This window comes from Anguilla rostrata, chromosome 13, assembly GCF_018555375.3.
Source record: "Anguilla rostrata isolate EN2019 chromosome 13, ASM1855537v3, whole genome shotgun sequence".
Lineage (NCBI taxonomy): Eukaryota > Metazoa > Chordata > Actinopteri > Anguilliformes > Anguillidae > Anguilla > Anguilla rostrata.
In genome coordinates, this window is record NC_057945.1 from 1,309,051 (window position 1) to 1,330,048 (window position 20,998).

The 20,998-nt window shown below is 40.4% G+C and overlaps 2 protein-coding genes across 8 annotated transcripts in view; one reads left to right on the plus strand and one right to left on the minus strand.

The window, feature by feature from the left end:
* The window catches only part of LOC135238083 (sodium- and chloride-dependent taurine transporter-like), a 31,690-nt gene extending 25,646 nt beyond the window's left edge, over positions 1-6,044 (plus strand). For both annotated transcript variants that reach the window (XM_064305745.1, XM_064305744.1), the window contains exons 13-14: positions 270-440; positions 1,624-6,044. In XM_064305745.1, the coding sequence (XP_064161815.1) occupies positions 270-440; positions 1,624-1,779 (327 nt within the window). In that variant the 3' untranslated portion in view covers positions 1,780-6,044. The remainder of the gene's footprint in view (positions 1-269; positions 441-1,623) is intronic.
* A 6,228-nt stretch (positions 6,045-12,272) lies between these two features.
* The window catches only part of LOC135237641 (glutamate receptor-interacting protein 2-like), a 185,110-nt gene continuing 176,384 nt past the window's right edge, over positions 12,273-20,998 (minus strand). For all 6 annotated transcript variants that reach the window (XM_064304958.1, XM_064304957.1, XM_064304960.1 and 3 more), the window contains exon 24: positions 12,273-19,979. In XM_064304958.1, coding sequence (XP_064161028.1) covers positions 19,794-19,979 — 186 coding nt within the window. In that variant the 3' untranslated portion in view covers positions 12,273-19,793. The remainder of the gene's footprint in view (positions 19,980-20,998) is intronic.

Consider the following 20,998-nt stretch of genomic DNA (forward strand, 5'->3'; position numbering starts at 1 on the left):
ATAGAGTCAGTCATCTTGGTTATGTACTGCATCTCTGAACAGACCTACTTCCCAGCCCTGAAAAATTATGGATTATTATTGCACTATTGTGAACTGTTACATGTCTACAGATCACATAACCCAAATCATTCTAAGTCACTCTAATTGTGAGATCCTAATATCTGTCATAAAAAATAGTCTTTATCGAGGAATTGTAATCGATTCCCCAATATTGAGTAAATTGTTACTCATGAAAACTTCCTTTTGTTTTTCTTGTTTTATATCTCCAGGGTTGTTTTATCTTCTCCTTGGTCAAATACAAACCATTGACGTACAACAAGCTTTATGAGTACCCTGACTGGTCCATCGGTGTTGGCTGGACTCTGGCCCTGGCTTCCATGATTTGTATCCCAATGGTGGTGGTCATTAAGATTATACAGTCGGACGGGCCTCTGATTGAAGTAAGTACATGCTTGAGCTTCTGTTTCGCTACATGTTACGTATGCTGATATGCACTAGCCAATGTGAGCATTACTGTCATTATGGTGCTTCTTAGTAGTGTATCAATTGCCCCAGATCTAGGATATTCCCATCTAAAATGTGATTATCAAAATTATTTTTATTTAGCAGGCACGTTTATCCAGGGCAACATACAGATATTATATTTTCACATCCATGCCAGGCGGGACACTTTACGGAAGTTATTTAATTTGAGCATCTTGCTCGAGAGTGCATTAGCTGTACCCCAGCTGGGAATAGAACCCACAATCTCTGTGTTAAGAGCCCAGTTCCCAAGCCAGTATACTGCTTTGTGACTGCTGGGTATCGATGGATTTGATTTATACCATGCCCTTCATGTCATGGTCTCAAAGCACTTTTACAGTGTTCGAGGGTGGAACTATGAACCAGGAACCATCTTGAGTTCAAAATAGCTGTGATTTGGCAGTGTTTTTCTTAGGTGGAAGAATATTGTTTTGGTCATCTTGTTCATGTGAGGTTTAAAACGTAAATCACAGTTGAAGATCATTCCTAGACTTGTTATTTTGAATTTAATCTGGGGAGCCACATTTCCTAAGCTATTAAACAGTACATCCCATTTGACTTTACTCATGCAGTTGTTGCTCATCCATTACTGCTTATCTATCACTGCTCATCTATTACTACTCATCCCTTTACTGCTCTCATCCATTACTGCTTATCTATTATTGCTTGATCCGGGTCTGAACACTACCAGGTGCAATCAAAGGGATGAATAACATAAGGAAATAAATTAAGAGAGTCGTAAATTATGTAATTATTAATGTTTTGTAAATTCTCTCTCCCTCTCTTTCACTCTCTCCCTCTTTCTCTGCCTCTCCCCCTCCTACCTCTCTCCCACCCTCTCTCTCCCCCCTCCCCCAAAACCCTCTCCCGCTCATCCTCTCCCCCCCACCCCCTCCCTCTCCCCCTCTCCCTCCCTTCGCTTCCCCCTTCTTTCTCTTCGACCCCCCCTCCTGCTCTCCCTCCCTCCCCCTCCCTCTGCCCCTCTCCCTCCCTCCCCCGCTTCTCTCCCTCTTCCTCCCTCTCCCGATGTCCCCCTCTCCCTCCCTTCCCCTCCCTCTCCCCCTCTCCCCCCTCCCTCCATTCCCGATCCCTCCTCCACAGCGGATCAAGGCGGTGGCTGCTCCGGTGAGGGGGGGGGCAAGTTCCCGGCCCCCGGGGCACCGGCCCAAGGGCAGCGAGCTGACGTACCCCCTGGACCCCAACGGGAACAACGGCTTCAAAAAGCCCAGCCACACTATTGTGGAAACGATGATGTGAGCGCTCTCTGTGAGAGAACTCCATTCACACGCTTTCCTTGTTATGTATTCGCTAACTTCGAAATAGTCGTAGGACCAGGTTTACATTGCTACGTATCTGCACTAGGAGTATTCTTTTTATTTTCTACAGAGGAAGTTACATATGGTTTTCTGTCTGTGTTTTTACTATTTTTTATTATAATGTTGTTATTATTACTACAAATATTATTATTGCTGTAGCTAGATGGAGGATGGATCTCAGAGACGTGGCAGTATCTTAAAATAGAACCAGTAATGTTCTGTTTTTTACTCGCTTTCTGTGGATAGTGGAATATCAGTGGTCTGTCTTTTTATTTGGGGAGGAATGAAAAACAAAAAAAAGGGTCATATTTACCAGTAAGAACCTAATCTTGTGTGTATCGTGTTTGATAAGTAACATTCAGTATGTGGATGTGTTGACAAAAATAAGCCCCGCCCTCCTTTCTCTCTCAAACGTCTTTCTGTTACTGTGGAGGTGCTCTTGTAGGTTAAGACTACTTTAATCTGTCGTCATTGTTGATGTTTGTTGTGGAAAACACACCTGAATGTATGGTACCTCAGCCAGATTTGTGGATGTCAGAAGACCCCCCCCCGGCTCTCTCGAGCGCTGGGGCGTGATGCTTTGTTGTGTAGACTGTACGGTGACTAACTCCCTTCAGTGTAAAGACCGCTGGTCACAAGGACACTACTGCTTTTTCTATCCAAGCGCATTGGTGTTTTATTCAGACATTTATTGTTTAGTTTTCTTTTGCACTTTAACTGCGGTTGAGATGGCTCGGTCTTGGTTGACCTGAGCCTTCTCTTCTCCTCGTTATCTGCCCCGTTTAAAGAACTTAGCGGGGCGAGTTAGAAGCACACAACGTCACACTGTCATGACATCATGAAACCATCTGCTGTTCTCTCATTCCGCCTGGCCAATGAGAGGACAGGCTGGGCTCACCGTCCATTGGTTTGCGCTGAACATCTCTCCCACCACAGGAGATGCCAGCAGTCCCAGTTCTCATTCAGCTCAGACCTTCCCCCGATAACTATGTCAGCCAGCGTGTTAGGCATACGTAAAAATTTTTTTTAATGCGATTTAACCAAAACTGCTAAAATGATCAACTTCTCTATGCCTTTCTACACTCTTACCTACACCTGCATTTCAACTCCACCTTCTTTTGTAAAAATACCAAACATTAGCGTACAGTGATTATCAATGCGGTTTTTTTTAAAAATAGATAACTAAACGGACATTAAACTAGTAGCCACAGCACAAATAAAGGCTTTATGTACACAAGAGGCATTCTTACCAAGGAATGTGAATTTTATCATTTCCAGTTTTTCTTCACTAATTATAAAAATAGTCTTTTTCTGGATTTTATTATTGTATTCATTTAAAAATATGTTTGTTTTATTTTGTTTTTCAATCACATTTGCCTTTTTATATTCAAAATGTGATGCGGTAGATGTGAACTCTGTCACTAATTACAAATCTTTAGGACGTAAGACAGAGCCAGCCATTTAAACTGCTAATCAGTAAAAGCTTAAATGCAATTTGTAATGTGCAATACTTTGTAGAAAAAAAGCTATTTTAAAGCAATTTCCTTTCTTACTTACTTTTTCTAATAGTTGGTACTTTTTTGAGTTTGAAATTAGAGATTAAATACGAAACGACGTGCAAGATATGTGACGTTTGTTAGGGGCCGATTCTCAAGTATTGCAAAGGTTTAGCCATAGCAATATGAAAAAACCTAAACAAATTTAAGGCAGCATTAATTTTTGTCAATCTTCACTTTTATATCAGAAATGAAACAGTTGTTCTTCCTTAAATTGGTCATGGTTTTCATTTTGGCCTTGGCTAAGCACTTAGAGACAGATTGAATTGGCCCCTTAGTTATACAAAAAAATGACTTCAGCCAAACACATGCTATTATGCTATTATCCAAGAGCAGATTATTACATAATGCTTCTGAACAGCTAGCATAGCTCCTGTGTGGTGCTTATTCAAAGATACTTAATTGAAAACCAAACGATTAAAAACCTCAAGGAAATGATATCCATCCAAATGCAGTTTAAGGCTCTGCTATGATTACTCAGTGAGTCCTCCCATCACGGCTGTCGCCACGGTGACAGAGGTGGGCATTTTTGTTAATCCTGTGTGTTTTACGCTCTTGCATTTTACATACCAGCCCTTCCTTTTATAAGATTGTAAAAGGGGACAATGTTTTTAAACCATGAAGCAACATTTTTAAAAACGATCTGAAAATGTTTTTTTTTTATTTCTGAAATCTAACCTGTAAGCAAAAAAAATGTATTTAAACAAGTTTTACAATATCTAAAACTTTTTTTTTTATTTCTTAATAAACATTTGTCATTTGAAAATGCCTTCACTTGTCATGTGCAGAGAAAAGCAGTCTCTTTGAGGGCTGTTCACAGAACACTGATCAGGGTCCAAAAGCAAGTATTTCTTACCCCCATTCCTGCACATTTTCATCAGCTGGCCTGTGGGCCCTGCTGCTGCACTGGTGCATTCTGGGGGTCTGAGTCTCCCATACATCCCAGCAGCGCACTGGTGCATTCTGGGGGTCTGAGTCTCCCATACATCCCAGCAGAACACTGGTGCATTCTGGGGGTCTGAGTCTCCCATACAGTATATCCCAGCAGCGCACTGGTGCATTCTTGGGGTCTGAGTCTCCCGGCAGTGGTGTGACTACAATTCAGTGCCGGTTCCAAGCCAGGATATTTCCCATGTGTACGTGACTCAGCATTCCAATCCAGGGTGTGCAGCCGGGAGTGATACTGAACCCTTACTGGGGGGGGGGGGGGGGCAGATTCTGAGGGAAGCAGGTTGCTTTCAGTGGAGGAATTGGATGTCACTGGAGGGGTTCTTAACGAACCTGAGCGAAGCTGAGGAAGGAGAACTTTACCTCTATTTTAAACCTGCAGAACAGCGTGCGGCTGCAAGCGCACGCGTGACGTCACTGCCACTCTAACCGGCTGTGCCCTGGCCGCAGCTGTCCGCAGCGGGCAGCTGAGACCATGGGAAGGCCCGCTAAGCAAAAAAAAAAAAACAGCCCAGGGATTAAAGATTTGGAAAGACTGCTCCAGAAATGTACACAAATCTGTACCCACCCCCCTCACTGTGAACAGAGTAAAAGTCATAAAAATAGCCACCCGTGCTTGGAATGGAATTAGCCACTCTCCGTTATATAGAAGGGAGAGGAGGCAGGAACCAATTTTCGATTCCCAGTTATAAATAAAAATAGTTTCCCTGCCTGGTAGTGTGCTGGAAAAAGGAGGGGCTTGGAGATGCTATCTGTGATGCTTTTCCAAGATGTTTTATTTTGTTCCAGATAGTAGTTATGTTGGAAACTGGGTGTAGCCCATTGTGATACCACCCTGGGAAGCCTTCTGTTAATTTCCTTTCTAAGCATTGTTAACTTCTTTTCTAAGGTTGATGCCATTCTACTACTTATGAGGAATATGTCACTGAGCAGTTAGCAACAGTGAACAGACTTTCAATGTCCTCCCTCTATTGCACTGATACAACAAATAGAGTATTTAGCCATAGGAACAGTCTCCCAGTGAGTCAAAAAAAAAAACTTATAATCATCTCATCCACTTAATGTCACAGATATAATAAACGTGCATTTAGCTGCCATTGTTGTAATGTTAATCAGTGTAAATGTTAAAGTGCTATAAATTTGGCCGTGTAAGTGTCAGCTCATTATAGCTGTGGCCCCATATTTGATGTGAAGTTGTGCTAAATACCCTCAGAACGGTGTTTGGCCCCTCCCACTCTTAAATCTACAAAGCAGTCACACTATAGTACTTCTTTGAAATAAGGAAAATGAACATATACCAAAATAAAAACCAAACTAAATTCATGGTGAAATATGCCTGACTTGGAACCAGTTTGATTGGTCCAGATGTGGGAGCGCTTCTGTTAATACTGTGTGAAGTGAAAAGGAACCATTAGGCTTGTCATACTGACATCTGTGTGGTTTGTGGAGTCAGTGGTGGTGACATTAAAGAAGCTAGACCGTTCTTATGCCCAGTTGTTCCTTATTGTATCATAATAATCTAACTCTGTGGAAACATTGTTAAACTTTTCTCCATCTCATTGCTCTGTGAAATGAATAGTTTCTGCATTTCTAGACACAAAATAAACATATTTTAGTAACATGTATTATTTGCTTTGATAGAAGACATTTGTAACTTGACAAACTTTGTGAGGGAAAAAATAAAGAAAATCATTTAAAAACATTTTGTGTGGATTTTACTGTTGTGCTCATCTACACTACATATGACCTGAGCGTCTAGGCCAAAACACTGTTCAACAATGATTTATTCAAATAAATTGTGCAAAACCATAGCTGGTTTTCATTGCAACACCAGAATTTTAACAAGTTAATTTTTCTTAATTCGGTGCTTTTCATGTTCAGAGGGATTATTTACCCTCTTAAACCACATTGTCAGAAATAGCCATGCGTGCCATGAAGAATAAAATTCCCATGTTCATACTGTGCTTATTTTGTTACATTGCAAATGATTAAATTTATTTTTAACTGATAAAATTAAAGACTGAGGTGAATAAATGGGTTACTAACTGGTCAAAGTGTGGACATCTGGCTACTAAAACTAACCATCTGGAAGATAATGAAGAATTCCAAGACAAAGCAAATGATTACAAGCCAAACCTGCATTGTGTTAACACATTTTAGGAAATTTCAGCAACAGTACATGTTCAGGAGACAATTGATTTACCTCAGACTTTCAAATGGTCCAAAATGATTGTTACCTCTTTTATATAATTGTTTGCAATATAGTGCAATACGCACTATATGAACGTGAGATCTTTATTGCTCATGGCTATTTTTGACATAAAGTGGCATAAGTGGCTAAATACGTCGTAATCCCTCTAAACACGAAAACGACCAAATTAAGAAAAATAAACAACATTTCAAAATTCTGGGAACGCAACTGTGGTTGGAATGAAAACTGTGGTTGGAATGAAGATCAGACAGAGTGGTTATGTGCGGGAAGATCAGACAGAGTGCTTATGTGAGGGACGATCAGACAGAGTGGTTATGAGGGAAGGTCACCCATAGCAGTTATGTGAGGGAAGGGCAGACAGAGCGGTTATGTGAGGGAAGGGCAGACAGTGGTTATGTGAGGGAAGGTAGAACAGAGTGGTTATGTGAGGGAAGGACAGACAGAGCAGTTATGTGAGGGAAGGGCAGACAGAGTGGTTATGTGAGAGAAGGGCAGACAGAGCGGTTATGTGAGAGAAGGGCAGACAGAGTGGTTATGTGTGGGAAGATCAGACAGAGCGGTTATGTGAGGGAAGATCAGACAATGGTTATGAGGGAAGGTCAGACAATGGTTATGTGAGGGAGGATCAGACAGTGCTTATGTGAGGGAAGGTTGGACAGAGCGGTTATGTGAGGTGAAGGTCACCCATAGCAGTTATGTGAGGGAAGGTTGGACAGAGTGGTTATGTGCGGGAAGGACAGACAGAGTGGTTATGTGCGGGATGGGCAGACAGAGTGGTTATGAGGGAAGGTTACCCATAGCAGTTATGTGAGGGAAGGGCAGACAGAGCGGTTATGTGAGGGAAGATCAGACAGAATGGTTATGAGGGAAGGTCAGACAGTGGTTATGTGAGGGAGGATCAAACAGTGCTTATGTGAGGGAAGGTTGGACAGAGCGGTTATGTGAGGTGAAGGTTGGACAGAGCGGTTATGTGAGGGAAGGTTGGACAGAGTGGTTACGTGTGGGAAGATAAGACAGAGCAGTTATGTGAGGGAAGGCTGGACAGCGCAATCATGTGAGCTGTTTAACTACTTGCTACATCTGCACAAACAAGCCAAGTCCATTTGGGTTTTCATTGACATATTGAGAATATACATGAACACATGCTGGACAATCCTGATGCATTATCCAAGTATCTGCTCACTAAAGACAGTTTTGCTACATTCAGTGCTAAAATCCCTTTTTCCCCTGTTTTAAAATGGGCAATCACATTTATTGTGGGGAATAAGGAGAATGTGTCATCCCAGCAGTCTAAAATCCCTTCTTCCATGGGTGATGCTGGAACCAGTATGTGTGTCTGCCTGCAGGACTGCTAGCCACAGTCAGGACAGGCACTGGCTGGGTTGGATGCTTGTGTGGGGTCCTTCTGCACAATTAAACAGTTCCTCAACATGAGCCACCGAGCATCCCCTGCATATTACACGTTTTACAATGGCAGCAAAATACAACACTGGAGTACTCCAGGGCTCTGTTCCAGAGAGTGGGATTGGCAAATTGTCCAGAATTTAGGCAATTCTTGGATTATCAGTTTCAAATATGAGGAGAGAGAAAGCCAGTGTCTGTTACGATGGCAACTTACGCTCTGAAACTAACCTGCCATCTGGCAGGTTAAATTTAACTAAACCCAACCGATCCTGTAGCGATTTGCAGATGAACTTTATCCGCTCATATGCTGTAAAAAAGAATTCCACATATGACTAGACTGGCAACAATGTTGCCAGTGAAAAACCATTTAATGAAGGGAAAACTATGAAATCTCTTTTTTTGTCTTCATGTAATTGAAAGATGCAGAGCATATCGGCAAAGCAGCTGTTTTCAGCATAAATGTGCTGGTAATGCACTGTAAAACCAAAGAGCATGTGACATGTTTAATACCTGAACGGCAAGTGGGTGTTGGGGAATTTTATATTGAAACAGTAGTGATCCTAAAATTATGGTTAAACGCTAATGTTTAACAGTCTGTGTCTGATCCTAAGAATGTTTAAAACTAGTCTAGTCTGGATTATTGTTGAAAGGTTTATGAAGTGCTACATGTGTTCAGATTGTGTGGTTTTACAGTTGTAGCAGAATATTATTTGCCAACATTTCACACCTTTGCAAATCTATTTTTCATTTCAGCTTACCATGCAACTCACTACTCTTCTTAACATGACAAAATAATTTGTGGTGGCAGCCGGCCTAGGTTTGTCTTCAACTAGAGGATTTTTTTTTTTTTTGGGAGTTCACCTTGTTTCATAGATGAACAAGATATGGCACCTTTCACAGAGTCATAGATTTTAAAGTTAAATCCTACTTTTAGTTATGTGTTACGTAAACTCTGATTATGTATTATGTAACCTATGATTGATGTTGCATGTGACGAAGTGGGACGGTTGGGGACAGAGCATGTGCTGTCCTACAGTACACGTGCTGTGTTGCACAATATGAGGGGAGAGATGCCACACAGCATCACATGATGAAGAGGATGGTCCTGTCTGCCACATTCTGGACTACACAGATGGCTTCTAAGCACCGCAGATCACTTTGACTGACAACTCCACATCTTCACCACAATCCTCTCCGTCCCGAGCACAATCTGATTTTTTTTATTAAAGACAAAATTATGTCTTTTCCCCTTTATGTCCACTGTACATCCTGCAGATAAAATTACAAAAAGAATGTAATTTTACATTAAAAATAAAGAAATACATATCTAATGTGTCATGTGCTCACTATCAGCTCGTGCACTAATAATAATCTCAGGCACAGATTTCCAATTTTTAATTGTAAGTGAACTCCATAGATTCAGTATGCATGGCAAACCATAGACTACCTACATTTTATAAAATAATTTTTCTGCATGTGATTGGAAATATCTTTTAAAGTTCTCCATGAAAGCATGGTTTGGGCTTAACCTCCCCGAGGTTCATCAGTCTCGATCACCTAATTTGGATTCCGCTCTTGTGGAACAGAAACATCCAGACATGCCGCTTTGAGTTTAAGTTTAAGATTTCTTGAGCCTGCCTTCTGGAACAAACCCCAGGTCGGTGGTCTCAATTTGTATTCCTGAGGGTCATGGTGTCTATAGGATTTTGAGGTTTTCCTTTCAATAAGCAGCCAATTTAAGCTTGGAAACAAAGTATGTGGACTCCAGCCAATCAGGGCCCTGACTCATAGCGGGTGTATAGCAACTCATCCCACAGATTCTGTAAGACACACGGGATACTCAGTTACTGGTACACGGCTGTGTGCAGCAATCAGAGAGCGTACCAAATCATGACATCGTTCATTTCAGCACATTCACACTGAAACCTCTCTGTACTCCAACCCTCAAACAGAAAGGCTCGCTGCACCCCAAGAGCTGAGATCTGAAACTGACAGAGTCTCGCCCATCACGTTTTCCATCCTTTACTGTTTAATTCAACCTGGGGAGAGAAACAGCCAGTTAACACCGCATATCCTATAAATCCCAGGTTCTTGAGCAGGTGTCCTCAGCAATGTGGTTCAGTTACATTTCCTCCTTTTGTATGGTGCTTATTTGTCACACTGAATGGTTTCAGACCTTTAGACAAAATGTGACATTAGACAACGGGAACCCGTGTCAACACAAAACACATTTTGAAAGTATTTATTTAAAGAAAAAAGTTATCAAACACTCTTATCGTCCATTTGAAAAAGTAATTGCTCCAATTAACATAACAATTGGTTGCACCACCTTTAGCAGCAATAACTGGAACCAAATGCTTACAATGACTTGATATCAGTCTTTCACATAACTGTGGAAGAATTTTGGCCCACTCTTTTTTCTTCAGTACTGCTTTAATTCAGACAGACTGGTAGGTTTTTGAGCAGGAACTGCTTGGTTCAGATTCTGTCACAGCATCTATATTGGCTTAAAGTCAGGACTTTGACTAGGCCACTCAAAAATTGTGTTTCTTTTCAGCCGTTCTGATGTGGACTTGCTTTTTGTGTCATGGATCATTGTCTTGCTGCGTAACCCAATTACACTTCAGCTTCAGCTAATGTACAGATGACTGGAATCCTCAAAAAATTTCTGGTACAGAGCAGAATTCATGGTTCCTTCAATAAAGCAAAGTCATCCAGGTCCCAAGGTAGCAAAGCATCCCCACACCATCTCATTGTCACCACCATGTTTGACTGATGTTCTTACTGTGAAATGCTGTATTTGCGTTATGCCAGACATAATGGGACCTGTGTCATCCAAAAAGTTTCACTTTTGACTCATCTGTCAATAGAACATTATCCCGAATGACTTGGGCATCATCCAGGTCCTTTTTTGCAAGTGTGAGATGAGCGTTGATGTTTCTCTTGGTTAGCAGTGATTTCCCCCTTGCTGCTTGCCCATGAATCCCATTTATGCCCCGTCGCTTTCTTATTGTAAAGTCATGAACACTGACCTTAACTGAGGCTAGAGAGTTCTTTGGATGTTCTTCTGGGATCTTTCGAGAATTCCTGGATGAGTTGTGTCTAAAGATATGAAACCATTCAGAGTGACAAATATGCAACAATAGAGGAAATTAGAAAAGGGGCATGGCACTGTGTGATATATATTTTAGGCATTTCAAGTTATGTATCAAGTATTGTTTTGTATTATCTCTATGTTAGATTTATGCTAGTAAAAAATACAAAAAGTAATTCCAGGTGTCTGTTGTACAAAAAGACAGAAGCAAAAATATTCTCATATTGACGAACTTGGAAATATAACCGTATATTTCTATGCGCTCGGTCATTAACCTCATGCTCAGTTAGAGAGGACAGGACAGGTGAGCGACAGCTTCGGTTCGCCCCGGCAACGCTTCCTGTGTCCCGCCCAGCCCCGCGCCCCCATCGCTGACAGGTGGAGCAAAGTGGAGTCGAGTGGTCTGGTGGGAGGGGCTCAGAACTGGAAAAACAGGGTGGCTTTAAATCTTATAAATAGACTTGCGGAACTCAGCAGGTGCTGGGGCAGGAAAGGGGGGGGGGGGGGGGGGACTGTGACCCCCCACCACAAAAAGAACAGTGCTCCCAGAACGTGTCACCACGTAGTTATTGGGGTGTGCACTCGGATCCCGTTACAAAAAAAAAAAAAATGCCGTTTTGAGATGTTGAATGCACTCCGATCTCAGGCATCCGGCAAACTGCGGCACAAGGGCATTTTAGAGCGCTGTAACACACCCTCCCCTCCAATAATCGACCTCTGCGCCACTTGGAAATATTTCAAGCAGGCGAATAACCAGCGAGAAATGAATGTGTAGACAGGTGGCAGTGTGATTAATTATTCATGATTCACTCTCCTTTTCTAAAGAGGCATCTTTCCTGTTAATTGTACTGATTGTCATTTTTCTGCTTATTCACAGCTGGCTCATTTAAAATTAATTATAAATATTTGATCTGTGTACAGGTGCACAAATCAAGTGGTAAATAATATATATATATATAAAGTAAATATTTTTTTATTCACCCCTGCCTAATAAGATGCTTACTAAGCAAAATGCTTTACATTCATACAATGGATACACAGTATGCTAGACAAGATAGCAAAATGTGTCACAAAAATAGCATTCCCCATTTTGTATGACTGGCCTTTTGTGTTTCAAAAGACTGCTCATAAATTTATGTAAAATGCACATTCATTTTATAGCCTCAGCCTTTAGAGTGCATGGCAGACATTCACTATGAAGAAAAAATGCATTGTCAGTGTTTGCCATATTTTAGATGTTTATTTCAAATAAAACACTGTCACAGGGGTAGAACATAACATATCTCTCTTTATTTTTTATTTTTTATAAAAATTATTACTTGTTACAGTACTTCAACAAATGATAAGTATGTACATGTGCATCCATTAAAACCAGTATTTGTGAATCCATTGCTCTTTCAGTATTGTGCTTAAATACATAGAGAGAGAAAATCTCATATAAAAATACTATACAGAGAATAGATCTTTAATATTACACATTTAAAAATACACATAAATATCAATGCATACACACTCCATAAGTCAAAATGCATAGGGAGGGACACATTTAAAGCCTGTAAAAGCCATGTAAAAACCATCAGCTCTGGCTTCCTTTAGATACTGCATATAAAATGCCCTTCACTGTCCAGTACAGCACATTGAGACGTGTACACACAACAGGTCCGGTACTGTGCACGGGAGAAAAAAACAGAAACAAGAAATAAGCCTGTCTGAAGTTTTAAAAACACACAGTCCTCGGGAGATCAGCAGTTAGGATACAGCTGCCCTCCCACATTGCGAAATTCACATTTTTGTGAATTTTTTCAATAGAAAAATACAAATAAACAAATGTTTCTGGAATAGATTTTAGAACAGTTTTGGAAAGTTATGTGAGAACAGTTTTTTTACTTTAAACTGCCAGATTCATTCGAACAGAGATGCTCATTGTTCTTCACAGAAAAGAAAAAAAACGACCTCAAGGAACAATGAATGCTTTCAAAGTTATTGCAAATTGATCTTGCTTGTGCTTTCCAACAGGGGAGAAAAATACTCTGGGGCAGCAAAATAATATGCACTAATCCACAGATAATTATGTACAAAAGTGCATTGGCAAGGACTGGGGTACTTGGGAAAGAAGCACAGTGTCAAAAATAGAATTTGAGTTTGACCAGTGACTTTTCAGACCAGTAGAGATCAGGCCTAAAATACTCATTGTAAAAAAATGAGGAAGGCCTTTCCTTAAAAACAGTTTTTGATTCAGCTGCACAGAACAGAGGACTCAGAGGACCCAATAGAACCAGCATCCAATGAGGCATGAATTGTCTCCTGTTATTGTATGGGTAACCATATTAATGTGCTCACACGTGATATAATACCCATTATTGTTTGAGTAATCTAATTTCTGTTACTGTATGAGTATGCACAAGTATGTGCACAAATGTGTGATCTAGTTCCCGTTATTGTATGAGTACACACCTATATGTGCACACACATGTGATTTAGTACCCATTACTGTATGAGTACACACATACATGTGCACACGTGTGATCTAATTGCTGTTATTGTATGAACACACATACATATATTTTTGCACTTTATTACAGGGGATGGGTTTAGAACTCACCACTGTATTTTGTATCAGGCGGCAGGATGGTTTTCTCTAGACCTTAGAAGAAAGAATCACAGCATCATTTTTATTTATAAAGCTCTACTTGCGAAACATCCTATTTATTTAACCAAGCTTCTTTCAGTTAAGTTCTCAAGTTATTCAACAAGGTCCCAGGAATGCATTACATCAGATATTCCACATTTTCGGACTGAACTAGGTAAAACCACTTTCAGTGTTGCTGCCCCATATATGTGGAATGAATTTCAAGAATCTCTTACGCTTACCTCCCTGATGTCTTTTGAACTTTTTAAAGATTTAATTGCTGAACTATTGGAGTTGGAAAATGTTTGTAATTGCTGAAGTCTTTTTAGTGTTGTTGTTTGTATATGTGAACCTGTTAATGTTGTTGCTTATCTGTGTTATTATGTTGTTATTTATTTATTTATTACCTACTTGCACCTCATCTGTAACTCTAATAATTTCTCTTTTATTTATTTATTTTTATTTATTTTTTTGTTGTGATCACAGGGCACCCCTGTAAAAGAGACTTAAGTCTCAGAGGGTCTTCTCTGTATAAATAAAGGAAAATAAATAATAATATATGTGCACACATATATGTGATTTAGTGCCCATTACTGTGAGTACACACATACATGTGTACACACGTGATTTAGTGCCCATTACTATACGAGTACACACATACATGTGTACACACGTGATTTAGTGCCCATTACTATACGAGTCCACACATACATGTGTACACACATGATTTAGTGCCCATTACTATACGAGTACACACATACATGTGTACACACATATGATTTAGTGCCCATCACTTTATGAGTACACACATACATGTGTACACACATATGATTTAGTGCCCATCACTGTATGAGTCCACACATATATGTGCGCACACACGTGATTTATTTTTCTTCATGCTCCCTGTTTTTAGGCCTTCATAGCACACAACATGTTACCCTAGACAGCTGAGTCTCACGCTACCAACTGCCCTGGACAAAAGAAGAAGGGATCTGTAACTATGCCAAGGTAAACCTAGCCGCCTGGGATAAGCCATTGGGAGAGGCAAAGATGAACAAACTAGAATAACCTACACCTTTGTAAAATAAGGTCTTTCAGAAGTGTAGGTAAACACAGCAGGACACTGGCACATTTGATGAATGTTAAACACACAGTGCCAGTCAGACTCACAGGCTCTGTAAATCACAGATTTCACACGACCCATTGAGTAGGCAGATTAAAGTTTGCATGTACTCAAATCTTGTTTGCTCAGCCAAGGCAGGAGAACAGCGCATTTGCTAAGAAAATGCAGGAAGTGAAAAGTTCAGAGAGTAAAGGAGAGGAGGATGAGCGCTGTTTATATGACGGGTGAATTAGTTCTGTCTATACACAAACATGGTGGAAAAAAATCAACCGACTCAATCACATGACATATGCGGACATTACCCAAGACTTTCATTTAGTTTCAACAGGAATAAAGAACAAAGTAATGCTGGTGCGCATATAATCAAGATTTCAAAACAGTTCCTCATTGAGTTGGTAACACTGAAGCTAACTGAAACTAGCATGGTTGACAGGATAATGTCAGACCAAAACAACAATGCTAGACTGAAGATGCATCTCTTCAAACTGTTCCTGGATTGAAGCACCTGACACCATCTGCAGGTTCTGAAGACACCAGTCTGCACTGATGACTGTGATCCCACTGGGGGCAGTAAATTTGAGGCAGTACATTTTGGATGGTTTGGAATTAGATTTATGTCACCATGTTGGACTAAACAGATAATAATAGACCAAATAAATTATAGGGTACAATGGTTCGTCTGAGCAAAATAAATAAATAACTAAAACTAAAAACATTGAATCGTGCTCCAACCGAAATTAAATGTATTCAGAAAGCAAGCCGGTCAGTTTTCTAAAGTGAAAGTGCCACTGTTGAGTTTCGCAAAAGTATGAATTGAATTCAATGAACTTAAAAAAAAATGGAATCAACATTTAGTGCTGTGATCCCACTGCTGAGCATCTTTTCGGTCGAGCTATGGGAAAAACGCAAGACCACAAGAGCGTGAGACTACACAAAACTCCGTAATGCGATACTTTTTGTCTCAGCTGTGTGAAAAACTGCATCAGAAAAGAGCCCTCATGCAGAACTGATGACCAGCTGGCATCAGGCTCATCTCCAGATGGTGCCATGGAAACACCATTCCCGTAAATGGTCATGTGATTATGCATCAGCTTGAACAAGAAACACAGGAGTACCAGAAATCTACACCAGCGTGGTAAACCTTTTCCTGTTGGTTTCAGTAAATAATATTTCAAAAAACAATTCAGTCCAATCAATTTGGTTTTCTAAATTAGCCCACTGTTGCTCTATTTTCAGAAGCACAGTAAATAACATTTTAAATGCAAAACCATAAAGAATATAAAGCATATCCAAGAAATGACATAAAAAATAAACTAATATATTTTGTTGTTACATGTTATATGGATTATGATGAATAAACTAAATATAATATTCTCGATATTCTGTAATATTATCCAAGTACTATGGACAGCACTGACCATAAAATCAGGGAAGTATTCAGCATGGAAAGGCCCCGGTCTTTTTCTGTTTTTTCTGCTTGAATCTGTGTGGTTGTGAATGCCTAAGCCTACAGTCACACACCACAACATTCTCAACAGGAAGTCGTAGTGAATTCAAGTATGTTGTTAGAGAATGTGAAGGGATCTAGTTCAGAGGTTGATACCATGGGTCATACCATTAGTTTCACTGCACTTTAGGAGCAGAATCATTTTTGCTATGTATAAAATATGCTATGTGCTAATCAATGATCATTCTGTGTTCATTTCACTTTGTTGACACCGGGCCACCAGTACTCAATGACCAGAGATGGACATTGTGAGCCTTAATACTGAAGAGTGGGTGACCTCGCCATTTGATGCTAACTACAGTATACATCAGGGTCCGATTCACAGAGTCTGCACATAGTGCCGACGTCGACACCCAGATTGTCAAAGTCGATTTGAAGTGAAGAAGAAATTAATGTGATTCTGATCCAGGCTGGAGCAGCCGACACTAATTACAAGCAATGACTACAGTTCCCAAGATGCACCATTGACTTTTGGATCGACAATCCAATGACTAGAGTTCCCAAGATTCACCATCGACTTTTGGATTGACAATCGAATGACTACAGGTCCCAAGATGCACCATTGACTTTTGGATCAACAATCCACCCCTTTCAGAATTTAGTTTTTGGTGGAATATATGATATACAAATATACACTTTATTAGGTATTCCTATCTAGTATGGGATAGGAACTCTTTTTGCCTCCAGAACAGCCTGGATTCTTTGGTATGGATTCAACAAGTTCCATAGGGACTTTGGTCCAAGTTGACTCAATATCATCACAGAATGTATGCAGATTCCTCGGCCGCATATTCAAGCCGCGAGTTTCCTGTTCCAGCTCATTACGAAGGTGCTTTATTGGACTGAGATCTGGGGACTGTGCAGACCCCTGGAGTAAACTGAAGTCACTGCCATATTAGTGAAACCAGCTCGAGATGATGTGTGCTTTGTGACATGGCACATTATCCTGTTGGAAGTATCCATTTGAGAAAGGATAGATTGTGGCCATAAAGGGCTGCACATGGTCAGCAATGATGCTTAGGTATAACGAGGCACATGATGCTCAATTAGTATTAAGAGACCTAATGTGTGCTAAGAAAACTCTCCCCACACTGTTACACAACCAGTGGAAGCCAGCACCATTCTTCACCAATTCTGCATGCTTTACATACTGAGTTTCAGCCACATGATTCACTGTTTGGAGGAGCAGGTTATTTAGGTTAACGAGTGTGTATGCGTATATATATGTATATATATTTTCTTATATTACATATTTTGAATTCCAAAAAAGCATTTGATATGGTACCACATGAGAGACTCATTATCAGAATGAAGAGAGTAATAATTACAGGAGGTATTTCAGAGTGGGTTCAGAACTGGCTACACAACAGAACACACAGAGCAGTAGGAAGAATCTTATCTGATCAGGGTACTGTGGGAAGTGGAGTCCCACAAGAATCCGTGCTGGGACCTCTGCTCACTATCACATATATAAAGAACCTTGACAGGGACATTGAAAGTACATTAGTTAAATTTGCTGATACAAAACTGGGAGGGTCAGGCAACAGTTTTGAATGGGCTAAAATAATACAAGAAGGTTTAAACAGAAGTGGGCAGAAACGTTGCTAATGCAATTCAATATAGATAAATGTAAAGTTCTATATGCGGGAAATAAAAAATAAAGCAGGACTACTTTATGGGAGGAACAAAACTGCAATGTGCTCAATTTCAAAAAGATTTAGGAGAAATAGCCTTTCAGGTTCTTGACACTGTGTTGTAGCAGTAAAACAAAAGGCCAACAATGCCTTTGTCAGACCACACTAGGTATTGTGTGCAGTTCTGGGAACTATACTACACGAAAGATATAGAGGCTCTGGAAAAGGTTCAAAGAAGGGCAACCAAATTGGTTCCTGGTATGAAAGACTTAAGATGCTAAGAGATAAGTAAAAGGAGACTTAGGGGTGATTCGAATGAGGCTTTTAAATTCATAAAGGTGATTAACAAAGTGAACTACAAGAGACTCTTCAGGTTGAGTTCTGTTAGTAGAATGAGGGGGCATACATGGAAATTAGCAAAAGGTAAATTCCGTGCAGACATTAGGAAGTTTTTTTTCACACAGAGTTTTGTCACTGTGTGGAACAGCTTGCCAGCTTGATATGGTGCTAGATACTGTCTAGTTGGTAGATAAACCGAGCACTAGGTACACTTTAGTGGTAGGAAAATTGTGAGCATTGTGAAGCTGAATGGCATGTTCTCTGCATTACGTTATGCATATGTAGCATAGCATACAGTATATACCACTATGTTCTGCTAAATATAGCATTATGTTATTCTATACATAGCATAACATATATAGCATTAGGTTAGGCTATATATTTGTATATAACCTTGACATTGGCAACCCTTTTGCCATAAAAGATGCCATAAAAATCACCATAGGTGATTTACATTTTGGAATCAAATAATTGCTTATTATTATTATTATTATTATTATTTTCATTATTATTATTATTATTATGACCATCCTTTGATGCCCATTTGTGAGGGTAGGGTAAAGTGTTTTTTTTATCAGTTCCCCTCAGAGTGACCTGAGAACAGCTGTGCTGGAGCTGCACGTGGGTGAGCTTGTGTGGCATGGGCAGGTATTACGGGCGCTCGCCAGCGTCGGCGAGGCCACACTAAAATAGAGCCGGGAAGCGCTTGCAATACTTGGCAGCAGTAACGAGTGCCCGGCCCGCATTCATTTGGAAAGGACACAATGTGTCCTGAGCCTCAGCAGACCCCATCGCGTCAGAACGGGACAAAGGTGGCCCGAGCCAGGGGGGCGGCCTTCTGTATTTAAGGAAAGGTACTTAAATAAATGCACTTAAATAAAATATGAAAAAAGAGATGTGCTCATCGTCATAATTAAAACACTGCGCAAATGTGTGTAAGCCATTCCTCAATCCACGTCTTCAAGTACCTTTTAGCCACAAAATAAGTTGCTTGTGTAATTCAAATGGTCCAATCAGAAAGAGAATCACACACATTGGAAAAAGAGCGTGCTATAAAAAACTACAACGTCACAATGGCTCCCATGGATGGCCTTCGATCCCAAAAGGGACTTAAAGTCTGCACTCGAGGGACAGACAGCAGCTCTGTTACTCTGGCCCCGGCCTCCTCTCTGAACAGCAGGGGGCATCCTCTCGTTTTAACGGCCTTCCCCCCGTTCCTACTGTCGCTAAGTTTGCTACCAGTGGCTCAGAAGAATACAACGATTCCAGCAAGTTTGTCCAGTGTTTTCTCGGTCTTACTGTTTTCAAAAGGTGTTTTGACACTGGCGAGAGGAGACACACAAAAACAACATTAAAAAGTAATAAGTAAAAAGTTTTTAAAAAAGCACTTTGAAAACAGGATGTTCTTGCCAAAGATTTGCAAGACAGGATGTATGAGTTGTTCTGGTGATATACTGTTTTCAGTGCAGTGAGTTCTGGTCACTGTGATTGGTGGATCCTTTGCCGTGGTTACAGATCCATAGTGTTGGTCTTGTTGGGCAGTGTGGCTGAGGGGTCCTGGCAGTCCCGAGGCTGTCCCGAAGATGCCTGAGCCAGGGGGTTTCTGCTGATTACCAGCTCCAGCTTGTCCCCAGCTTCTGTGATAAGGGGCACAGCCAGGCAGCAGTCGAAATCCCGGGTCCGGACGTGGTTCACCTGTGAGAGACAAAAGATCAGTTTTTAAAAAAAATGTTGCCAATGCTAATCCTACAAATGTAAAAACAAATTTTTAACCAATCAGTTAGGTCTCTCTTGCTATGAAATGGAAATGAGAATGACTTTGTCACCAGATTTTGTGACTTTTCTGAGCCTAGACACTACTACAGTCGATCATTAAACCCAAGGTCATTCCTAAGTTTATAAATATGCTTCTGGAGTCATTCCTCTCCAGTGTAGAACAAGCTAAAGTATCACTGGACCAAATGACTAACCAGTTAACTCTTACTCTCAGAACCACACTTGATATGGTTTCCTCTCTAAAAAGAAGAAGCTTTAGTCAGAAAAATCACACTCCTTGGCACAATGACACCACCCAGGCTCCGAAGAAGTCCACAAGAAAATTGGTGCGAAAATGGTGGTCAAATAAACTAGAAGTATTTAGTATTGCATGGAAAGATAACCTCCTTCAATACAAACAAGCTCTGGCATGTGCTAGATCTGCCTTTTTCTCTAAACTAATTGAACAAATAAAATATATGGTATTACCACTGATCCTGATTTAACATGCACATAAATAAATATCTAGAGTTGCTTTCTTTCAGTCATGTAACATAGCTAAAATCAGGCACTCCCTGTCAGTGGGGCTGATGCTGATGCAAAAGTCATTTCCTTTTTGTAAATGGACTGCTATGTACAGAATACAGTATACTTAACAATATTTATTTACAAAAAGTATTTGTCAACTATCATTTTATTGAAAGCTTGACAGGGTAGCGACTAATGGCTGTGGCAAAATACTCAAAGTATACTCTAGTATAGGGACCTGTAGCTTCTTAAATTGTGCCACATGCTTGTACCTTTGCCCAAATGAGGAGGTTGCTTTTACTTTATCAGTAGCTATTACTTCATCTTAGCGCACTTGGTAGGATATAAGTTCCAGTGAACCCTTATTTTGGAAAAAACGTATTAGAAAAATTGCCCATGGGAAAATTGGGAGAGATGCTTCTGGGGTTCTC